Source organism: Antedon bifida, chromosome 6 (genome assembly GCF_963402885.1).
Source record: "Antedon bifida chromosome 6, ecAntBifi1.1, whole genome shotgun sequence".
Classification (NCBI taxonomy): domain Eukaryota; kingdom Metazoa; phylum Echinodermata; class Crinoidea; order Comatulida; family Antedonidae; genus Antedon; species Antedon bifida.
In genome coordinates, this window is record NC_136231.1 from 14,424,541 (window position 1) to 14,435,959 (window position 11,419).

Below are 11,419 nucleotides of genomic sequence, written 5' to 3' on the forward strand. Positions count from 1 at the left end.
CAATTTGGACCAATGGTAGAGTGTCTAAGAGAAGCTAATTAGTACAATTCTGTCCAATCACAGTTCGTTGTCATTCAGGGTGGCGCTTTTGAAAACATGGAGACCACCACTTACTTAAAATAAATGTTTATTTCGCGAATGAAAAAGTGTTAACTTTGAATATGTTTACATATTAATATTTATTCTTATTGTCTACATATTATTCTAGTATGGAACCTTTCAGAGCAACAAGATTGGTAAGCCTGACTGCTCATATTCTATAGACTAGGCTAGCCTAGCTAGGCTAGGCCTAGGCTAGAGGGCCTACTCTACACAGTCTTACTCAGTCTTAGTTAGGCCAGGCCTAGCCTAGCTAGTAGGCCTAGCTAGCTAGGCTAGGCCTACTACACTACTATCTAGCCTAGCCTGAGCGGGATTCCGCCTGCCGAGCTAGCCTACAAAAACACACACACAGCACTCTATAGTCTAGGGCCTACTATGCCTACACTACTAGACTAGAGAGCTAGATAGGCAGATATGTGACGCAAGCAAGCCATACTGCAGTACTAGCCTACCTAGTAGGGTAGTAGATGTACCATACATAGTAGTTACATACCTCGGCAGGTTACAGGGGAATTCGTTATTTACGTGTATTTTTTAAAAGCATCACAAAATATTTTTTGGTAGAGTTTTTAGTATTTATATAAGTAGTAAATACAGCAGTGTGAATTATCATTGCATCAAATAAATATAATTAATTAATAATTAACAAACAATAATAAAAAATGTGTTTTTTATTTATATGTACCAACTCGGCATGTGTGTGCCAATCCTCGGCATACGCTGCTCAAGCAAGCCTGAAATTACGCGCGAGCGATTGCGCAATCGATCGTCGATGAAATAGCAGGCCTAGCTAGGCCAGATGTGAAATAAATGAGTCAAAAAACAGCAATATTAACTTTATTTTACCAACAATTATATTTTGAATAAAATTTAATAAACAACATCGCAAACAATTTCATTTAATTAGTTATTTCCGTTAGGTGCCGAAGTCTGGCACATATCATTAATTATCAACCAAACATCTTAACACCCCTCATAAACCCTATATTTTTTCATTGGTATGTTGGTACAATACAGTAGAAGCCTATTTCAATCCCAGACGTGTCCCTCGTGTGTAATTTTTCATACCCAGGAATTTTAAATGGAACAGTCACATGTTAGCTGATTGGTCTATTTTGCTGAAATTTCACTTCCGGGTTTCAGTTTTTATGGCTACTGGCAGACATGTTTCGCTGTTGTCTAGTAAACGATCGGTGGTTTATATTTACCACCTATAAATAAAGTATACCTTAAGATATACAACAAATATCAATTATTTAATTAATTATAACTAATATAAATACAACCTGCCGAGTTTGGCACATTGCCGAGGTCTGGTACATCTACCCTAGGTCCTAGCCTAGTAGACCTAGCTAGTCAATGGCTGAGGCCTGGGCTAGACTAGGCCTACTGTCTGTGTAGGCAGCTCAACATTAAGAGCCAACAAAAAATATGCATAGGCCTAGGCTAGGCCTATATGAATAGTAAGGATCAGGTGCCCTTTTTTCGGCCACCTCAACTTATATTAGATGGACTATACAATTATTATGATCGCCATGGCTAAAGATACGGTACCGTATCCATACTAAATCCAAAACTAAAGGTACAGTAATTATAGAGGACGCTTCCGTTTGCTAAAGGTACGGTAAAATTGCATTCCTAAAACTCATACCTAAATATAAAACTCGTTCCTAAATATTAAAAACCTAATCCTCTAAATAATCCGTGGCTAAAGATATGGTACTATATCCTAACTTCCGTTTGCTAAAGGTACGGTAAAATTGCATTATGTCATAATCAGCCAATGGGGTGCTGGTACGTGTGTGTCGTCATCGTATAAGGACTTTGGATTTTTTTGTCGCGAAAACAGTGATTAACTGCTTAATATTTTCTTTTTTGCTAGGTCTTGCTTGCTAGGTCTAGCCCCGGGGCTCTGAGTCACAGAATCAGCGCACACATACATGCAGCCTGGTGCCACCGATAGGCATTCTCTACAACGTGATATGAAAAAAAATCCAAAGTCCTTATACGATGACGTCACACACGTACTCAGCACCCCATTGGCTGATTATGACGTACTGAATGCAATTTTACCGTACCTTTAGCAAACGGAAGTTAGGATACGGTATCTTTAGCCACGGCGCTAAATAATCTCTCTTAAATTAAGAGCTAAAAAAAAAAACGTCAAGTAGAGAATCGAACCTCCGCCCCGCAAGCCATAGCCTCATCACAAGCCCACCAAGCCACAGCTTGCTTGCTGAAAACCATTGCCATAACCTTTAGTTTTTATCTTTAGCCATAACATTAATGGCTAAATTTTACTAATACTAGCTAGCTTCTTCTAGCTACAGGAGGTTAGACTAGGCATACAAATTATTGTACTATACTGCCGGCCATTATTAGACCTAGATAGTTATTGAAATGTGTACAGTAGATAGGTTTAAAATTTATCAATGTGTGCCAAAACAAATATTGTATTGTTTTCTTAGTGGAATGGTCTAATTAAAGAATTCCGTAATGGTATTTACCCAAAGAGACATCGATGGCGGATGAGATATTATGACAATTGCTTTACATCCTCCGAGGCTATTGAATTCCTGCTGATTCATCTGCACAATGATCCAAGCTTTGGACCCTGGGTGACACGTGATCAGGCCTTAAGACTTCTCACAAAGTTTATTGAGAATCACGTAATTGTAGAAGTTAAAAGCTCATCCAGTAAAGGACCATTTGAAGATGATGGCAGATTATATAGGTTTGTTAATGAAACCGAATGTATAGATATAATCCATGGCATTAGTGTATACAGTATTTGTGATACAATTATATTGATAATTATACACCTAATTATAATTGATCTAAAACCAATATTACTGTACACTTACTGTCAACCCATTATTAGATAAAGATGCAGCAGAACATGTATTACTTTGCGACTTAACATAAATACAATACTTAGTTTTATTTTCAATTTTAATATAAACTAGTACTTGCCATAGTGTATTAGTCAGTTTAATTGGTTTACCTGGTAATTTATTATGTATTTTTGTATTAGGATGTGTCCATTTTCACCCATTAAAAAGCTCCGATCAGCTCTCAATAGCCGCACTAATCTTCGTGAATTAGCAGAAGCAAGTCCTAAAAAACGTCCAAAATCATCAGTAAAACCCAAGAAGATTGTATCCACACCACCAACATCTTCATTGAGTGTACCATTCTCCAAACCTGCATTGAATGAGGTTAAAGAACAAGAGTTTGTTAGACGTTCTTCAGCTCGACTGAGGGTTAATGAACAACAAGAGTTTGTTAGACGTTCTTCAGCTCGACTGAGGGTTAATGAACAACAAGAGTTTGTTAGACGTCCATCAGCTCGACTAAAGTCATGCAAGGTCATCCCAAGAAGCATAGGAAAAATTGAATATCAGGAGGTTTGGAAGAGTTCTGCACTCACAAGGTACTTTACTGTATATATTTTGAGTGAATAGGGAGTTTTTGAATAACTGAACAATGCTATTTTTAATGTTGCATTATTCGTTCTAATTTTAATTGGAGGCATAAGATGTAAAAGAGCATAAGGCTGACATACAGGGTATGTATCGCACAAAGCATCACTCATACAGCCTTGGCCTATGTTATACCCTTTACTGTGATAATTACAAAATAATTCTTTTTATTGCTTAATTTAAACAGTAAAACTCTGTTTCTTTATCAGGCTTCAGCGTATTACAGGAGTATCAACGATTGAGGATTTTGTCAGAGTCGATGAGATTCAAGCTTGTGATATTATTCAAAACAACTTAAAGATCAGTCACAACAAAATTGTGATCATTGAAGACAAGTCCCAGGACCTACCGCATTGGGTGTTGTCTGCCATGCGTTGCCTTGCTCATTGTAAATCAACTTTTATTTATTTTTAAAAATTTCATACGCATCCAACAGCGAGCAACTTGCCAATTACAGGATGGATAATCTATTTCATAATTTATCGTGCTTATACAGTAAACTAAAGGATTCATTGAGTATCTTAATATATTTTTAATTTTACGTGGTGATGAATAACAATGTCCAATTTATTTGACAGGGCCTGACAGAGCTGATGAAACTGTATTGCCTTCTTATCCTGGCTTTGAAAGAGATGTTTTCAAGACTGTTAGTAATTACTTTCACAGCCAACCTGAACCTCTCTTGACCTATAACCTTTATGACATCATAACTGGGTCATTTTGTAAGTATTACATTCATCTACGACCATCACTTTTGGTTTATTATTTTACTTTGCATGAAAGGTGTGAGTATTCAATACAGTGTGGAAACAGGTCTAAGCCAGCAGCTCCAAGTAACATTTTTGAATTTACAGAAAGATTTCCTACCTCTGCACAGTACAAATGATGATAAAATATTTGAATTTTTATTTTCAGAGAATTTTGTTATGTTTGTTATTTTAACTATTATTAACACTACAACTAAACTCTGCATGCCAAAAAATGTAATAGTACAAATTAAAGTATAGAATTTTATGGGGTTGTGTTTAGTAGGACCATTTTATTCAAGTTATTTTTATTTTAAAACATTGTTCTATGTTGGAAAATTATAATCAAGATGGGTTAGAATACTTCAGTCCTGATTCCTTTTTTTTGTTCTACTAACAGCATGTATTTTCATTTGTTTTGTGTTATCATTTGTTTAATCTGCAGTAATCTGCGACCGACGTGATCGGGGCCTTGACGATTCCCCTTCTGATCTAACAACTCCACCAAGTGTAACTGCCACCAATCGTCTTAACTCATTTGGCTCTGTGGAGAATTTGATGCTTGACATGACTATGGGGTGGACACCACTAACCAAGTTCACTGGTCAGTCGTCCGAAGATGTAAACCGGGGTGGATTTGAAAGACGGTCAGTTAATCGTCAACCGTATGTGACCCCTGTCAATACAAAAAGTAGAAATCAGTCGCTGACTAGTGGGAAAGGTAATGATTGTTACTCCGGTACAATCTTCTGTCTAACATCTCAAAAAATAATGTCCCCTGGGGAATTGAGCCTAAACGAGGTTCCTAGTCAAAATCAGAATGAAAGTTATGTTTCAGAAATGTCCAAAAATGAACATAATCAAGAAAGCCATCCACAAAGTGTCTCTCCAGAGGGTTATAGTAATATCTATACGCAAGATGAACCTGCCACATATTTACAGCCAAGTAATATCATTGATGATTATGGTTTTCTGCCAGCTCAGTATTTCAGTCCAGCAAAGAAGACCAGTGAGCATTCAAAACGCTATTCTTCTGATTCAGACCTGATGAACTGTCGCTCTTTTCTTGATAATAGTAAACACAGTTTGAAGTCTGATCAACCTGTAAATGATGAGCGCCCTCTAAATGAGTTACACTATGCATCTACCTCGTGTCTAGAAACGAAGGACTCGTCCCTGTCTTCAGAAGAATGCTCGTTCGAATTCAGTCGTACCAGAAGTGGTTCATTCAGAAACCGTCGCAAGTTCAGTTCTTTGACCAACATTGACATTAAACCAACAGCAAATGATGACAAACGTAAAAGAACTTCAAAGAATAATTTAGGGATCTCAAAAAAATTTGGGTCAGCATCTGAAATATTTCAGAAAATCTTCACAAAAAAGACAGAAAGAACTAAATCTAAGTGGTCTGTACATGAACCAAAGTTGAATGAAAAATCAATGTCTTTTAACTCTAATGTAAAACTTCAGCAATGGAATTTGGCAGAAAGAAGTACAGAACGACATGTTTTAGAAGGTTGTAGAAGACAAACTAGTCCGCCCTATCCGTCACCAATACGTGCAACTTTATCTCAACCCGTCCTCGTTGGTAAACGCAATGATTCTAGTACTTCTCTTAACTCCTTCCAGTCTAAGCACAATGAATCAAATACCTCAGTTGGTAAACAAAATACCTCTAGTCCCAGTCTTGGCCAACAAGCAAATGTTCAGAAGTGTTATGTGTCGGGTTCAAATCTTGATTCATTTAATCCAGTTCTCACTTGTAAACAAAATTACTCTGGGTCTAGCCTGAATTGCCTCAGGCCTGCCTTTGCCAGTCAACACACTCACTCTGGGACTCACTCTGATCCTAGCCTGAATTCTCTCAAGCCTGCCTTTGCCAGCAAACGCACTCACTCAGGGTCTAGCCTGAATTCTTTAAAGGGTTTAAAATGTAACAAATCCGGCACAAGTCTGGACTCATTTCATTCTGCAAAGAGTAACTTAACACGACAGACTAGCAGTTCATCAAGCATGAAATGGAGCACACCGGAAGAAGATAAACATTCATTAAGCTCAACAAGTAAGATCAGTTGCACATGCATGATGTCATCCTCCTCCATGTTTGTTGTTTGTCACTCATTCTGATGTCATCACATTTTCTATAGTTCATTGCTAAGGTTGATTTTCACTGGTCGTTGTAACTGTGGTGTAGTAAATTAACTATTTTAATCCATTAAAACATGCACCATTGTATTGTTTGATTGGTTTTTAATAGAATGCAGTGTAGACAGAATGCAGTGAAATTCTTATCTTTCAAGTGTCAGTGACTTTGTGTAGTCTGTGCTTTAGTCTAGTAAATATACAATTCTATATATGTTTAAAAGTGTGTACCAAACCAATGCACATTTCCATCTTTTATGCATGCACGATTGTTATTTTGGTATTTTAAATTATTGATATTTTGTACTAATGTGGTGTTTATCAATTTAATGTTCACTAATTGTCCTTTGTATTCTATTTTTTCATACAATTTTATGGCATGATTTTCTTTTAATTGTAATTTATACCTTTGTTATCTATTTAAACCTAAAGTTGCATTTACTTGTTTGTTTTTTTTTTTACTTTAATTACACTATAGTACAGCATACAGGGTTGACTTATACATTAATGCCCATTTATACTAGGAAGATAATGATCAATGATGAATAGATAAATATCAATTTTTCATACCTAAAACAAAAGAAATCTAAAAAGTTTCATTCTAGAACTATATGAAACATCTATGCTTCCTTTGATGAAAATGATATTTTCGCACGTCCAATCAAATGACGCCATGATTAGTAAGAGCAATAAATCGTGACAGTAGAACGATTTTATTGATCATGACGTCATTTGAATTTGAATAGATTTATTAAAATATTTTTATCAAAGACAGCATAAATGATTATTCTATAGTTTGGAACGAAAACCTTTCTTTCTATTTATCGTCGATCGTTATCATCCTAGTATAAATGGGCCTTTGAGATACTAAATAAAACCCAGTACAAACAAAATAGTTTTAATTCTTCTTTTCTGTACTAATATTTTATTGTTTTGGTGCTAGGTTTATGTTTGACTGATGATCAATCGTACACTATTGAAGGCCTCAAGATGTGCTGCCTCCTACTGCCATCCCCTAACAGGAAAAAACTACATTTACTTCTCAAACTGATGGCTAAAATGGTTAACAACAAACAGCTTAACTTGAGCAAACAAATGTCTACAAAATCATTGGTAAATTATACAATAGAACCTCTATTTAGGGGACACCTTGGGACCAAACAAAGTATAGGTTGGCTGTATTGTTAATTTCACAGAAGGTGTACCCTTAATAAGGATGGCCCAATGCAGATGGGTATCATCGTTTTCTCTTATAATGACATTAAGGTTTTTTTTATCATATTTATTAGTTTTTTATATGACTGTCTTAATTAATAATGTCACCACCAGGATTGAAGTTTTTGATCATATTAACAGTAGCATTTACTTCACGAAAGGTGTACTCTTAATCGGAATGTCCCAACGTAGAAGGGTATCGTTTTCTCTTATAATGACATTGAAGTTATTTTTTTCTTATAATCATACATTTAACTCTTCAATATATCTGTCTTAATAATGTCACCACCAGTAAAAAATACCATAACTTCATTTAAATGCTAATGCTAACTGAAAATCTTTATTTTCATTAGGTGTTGCAGACCTTTTGGCGATGTATTTTGAGCTGTGAAGTAGAGGTTGGATTGGATGAGATCCTAGCTATTAAGGTAGTCACCTATATGATGGAACACTATGATCAAATCATGACCGTGTCCGAAGAATTAAAATCAGATGTCCAAGAAAGAATGTTGTATTTGCGTAGAAGTCAGGTAATTTATCATTAGAGTTTTTAAATAATTTAATACTAAAGTACAGTCGAGGCCAAGTTAAACCTTCAGGACACAAGTTTCCTCTTAATAGGTGTTGGACCAGAAGGGTTAAAGCATTGCATCTTGTTTAATTTACCTACACCAAGGAGGTATATGTAGTCGATAGCGTGTGTCTGTTTGTTTGTTAGCAGGATTACTCAAAAAGTAATTGCAAGATCTTTGCCAAAATGAAAAAACAGTTAGATATGTGGTCAGGGACCACTCCATTAAATTTAAAGTAACAAGTAATCTGAAATTGCATTTTCTCGAGAACTACTTGTCACAAAACTTCATTTTTGTGATTTGTAATTTTAAAACACATAATGTACAGGTTTTTTTTATATGAGTAGAAAAAAAAACATTTCTTTTCAATTTCGCCTGTTTGTTTTTGCCGTTGCTATTCTATTGTTAGTCAACTGAAACTATTGTTAATTGAAAGGCTGGTTACATAACCTTTACACTAAACTCGCATACACATGCTTGTAGTGACGGCTTTCTAGTTATTATTATTATTATTTCATTTATATAGCGCTTTTCCAAAAAAAAAAATTATCAAAGCGCTTTAACATACAAAAGATGCAACAATGAGTTACTTCTTAGGAAATAGATTAGTTTTAAGGGCTTTTTAAAATTTCAAAGCCGTGGTTTGTTCCCAGATCTCAGACTGAAGTTTATTCCATATCACCGGTTCACTGGTAGTATTACCAGAGGTTCTGTTTCACAAGAAAGTGTCTCCTTAATAGAGGTGCCCCTAAATAGTATTGTAAAAACATTCTGGTCTTTCATTTCATAGGAAAGTGTCCTATTTGCTTAATATAGGTATTTGATTATTTATAATAGGTTAAATACAATGGAACTGAAGATGTCGAGAATATTCCTGTGACGTTCTGCCAGCAGATAAGCACAGACGAATACAGGGAACAGAAGTTAAGTTATTCTGAGAATGCTATATCAATGCTGCTTGAAGACATTATCAACAGCAAGACAATGGCAATTAAGGTCAAGAGGAAGAAATTGAAAAAGGTTGGTTATTATTTATATTAATTTTAGTTGTGTTGCTTGGTAGATTGTGGAGTGGAGTTGTGGCTTGGTGATTATGATGCTCGGCTACCAATCCAAGGCTCCTGGGTTCGAGTCCTGTCATGTCAGGATTTGTTCTAATGACGATTTACAACTCCACTCCACTCCACTTTATGTAGAGTATCTTGTGTATATGTTTGTCATGTGAACAGAATTACCACCTATAAGAAGGATAGCTCATGGTTATCTTTGGCAAATTGACTAAATAAATAAAAAACAACACATAATACTGTGGTAATAAATGTTAATAAATTAATGTTTGAGGTACATCAAAAGGAAATAAAGTAATATATAGAATGTTGGATGATGTTTTGGTTGTTACTCCAGAAGACGGTAGCATAACGGAGCATGACATTCTCCACTTAACTTTATTTTCTTAGAAGCACATTGTGTACTACCACAAACCTCACTTTTCGCCAGGCAAAACTTTTCCAACGGCTTAAGATAGAAATTCTCAAACTAGCTAAGATGTGATGTTATACCAGGATATTAAAAAAATCTCCTACCTAAGTAAATACAATTTAGGGGAAATACTTAATATTTAAGGGAAATATCTCACTTAAGTGTGATTGGTGAATACGGCCACATAATTCTAGTGGTGTTGTTATGTCATATACTTGTAAGCTATTCTGAACAAATGCATGTTTTATTATTAGTAAACAACCTAATTTGTCAACAAAAGCAATATCTATTTTTTTTTTATGAATAATACTTCATGCGTAATGAGTATAATCTCATTTTTATTTCAGTTCCAACAAGAATATCCAGACATCTATGCAAAGAGGCTGCCAACTACATCTCACGAAGCGGAGTTGTTTCCTCAGAAGCCAAAAATAAAACAACCGATGCTAAACATGAAGAGATCTCTGACCAAATTGAAATCCCTCCGGTGATCAGGTGTGGATTGATAAGCTATATATTATTTGTCCACTTTATCACACAGTATTTCACCTAGCCAGTAGGGTAAAACACAGTATTTCAATGTCACCTAGCCAGTAGGGTAAAACACAGTATTTCAATGTCACCTAGCCAGTAGGGTAAAACTATGCATGCCAACAACTCATAGATCCAACGTCAGACCTTCATACATACAATGCATACAACATTGCACATATTTTCATACAGCTGTATATTCAACAGAAAAGACCTTCTATGACCCCGAACCTGTTTTTGTCATAGCTGCATAATTATTGCATTTTTCTGATAATTTTAACAAATTCACATATCCTACAATGTTTATAATATTTTTTATTTAAACACCCAAAATGTGTTTTATTTCCCTTAATATCAGCATTTTTTAAATATTGTAATTATGAAAGAAAGAATGCTAACTCATATTATGTTTACTGAGCTATTGTACTTTTTAGCAAGTTTATAAATATAACACAATAGTATTATTAATTACCATTTTTAGATAAAATCAATAACCTTTTTATTAATATTTAGTCTTAGTAATAGTTGTTTAATGTTTTTTACACAATAGTGTTTATGATTATGAATACAGTAATTATTGTTTAGGAGGGAAATATAGGAATTCTAGTGTATATAGCGCAAGAGACTATGAAGTAACAAAAATTAAACCTTTATATAAAGCAGCTAATATGCAATTCTTTTATAAAGACATTGTCAATAATTTAAATAGTAATACTGCAAATTTAGTATTTAGTACAGGGTTTATGTGAAAGGTAGGTATTAATAGCTTCACATAATATTTCCATTATATCGTTTGTTATTTTAATGTTCTGAAATCATTGTTGTAGTATTGTACATTTTGTATATTGCTTTTATTTATGTAAATAGCCTTTACGATATTCTGTCCACTACTTTGTCCATTTTATTTCCAGTCTGAGGTTAGCTAACTATAGAAATTTCAAAGCCTCATTGTGAATTCTATACAGTATTAAACTTAAACACTAATAATTGTATTGATGTGTTTCGTCATGCATAACTTATACTGTTTTGTTTTTATTATGTTGATTAACATTAAATATACATAATCAAAAACTAAAGTGTTATGAATGTTTATTTTACAGGATTCTTATATACTGTGTGGCCTAAAGCTTGGTTTACACTTTGACGCAAT

The 11,419-nt window shown here is 34.6% G+C and overlaps 1 protein-coding gene across 2 annotated transcripts; it reads left to right on the forward strand.

Annotated features, from left to right (window-relative positions):
• Positions 1 to 89: 89 nt before the first annotated feature.
• LOC144845420 (DEP domain-containing protein 1B-like) lies at positions 90 to 11,334 on the forward strand. 2 transcript variants are annotated; one of them, XM_078702741.1, is made up of 10 exons: positions 90 to 236; positions 2,571 to 2,836; positions 3,137 to 3,535; positions 3,794 to 3,972; positions 4,163 to 4,306; positions 4,776 to 6,392; positions 7,416 to 7,585; positions 8,041 to 8,217; positions 9,097 to 9,279; positions 10,086 to 11,334. In XM_078702741.1, the coding sequence occupies exons 1-10, from the start codon at positions 210 to 212 to the stop codon at positions 10,227 to 10,229; spliced, it is 3,306 nt and encodes a 1,101-aa protein (XP_078558867.1). In that variant the 5' UTR covers positions 90 to 209; the 3' UTR covers positions 10,230 to 11,334. The 2 variants fall into 2 exon arrangements, with proteins under 2 accessions (XP_078558867.1, XP_078558868.1); XM_078702742.1 differs by having other exon boundaries at positions 4,776 to 5,051.
• Positions 11,335 to 11,419: the final 85 nt, after the last annotated feature.

Bases quoted from the DNA above. Each gene is read 5' to 3' on its own strand.
- LOC144845420 (XM_078702741.1), top strand. From the start codon at position 210: ATGGAACCTTTCAGAGCAACAAGATTG. The intron at 6,393-7,415 runs GTAAGATCAGTT...TTTTGGTGCTAG, and splicing joins ACATTCATTAAGCTCAACAA to GTTTATGTTTGACTGATGAT. The intron at 9,280-10,085 runs GTTGGTTATTAT...TTTTTATTTCAG, and splicing joins AGAGGAAGAAATTGAAAAAG to TTCCAACAAGAATATCCAGA.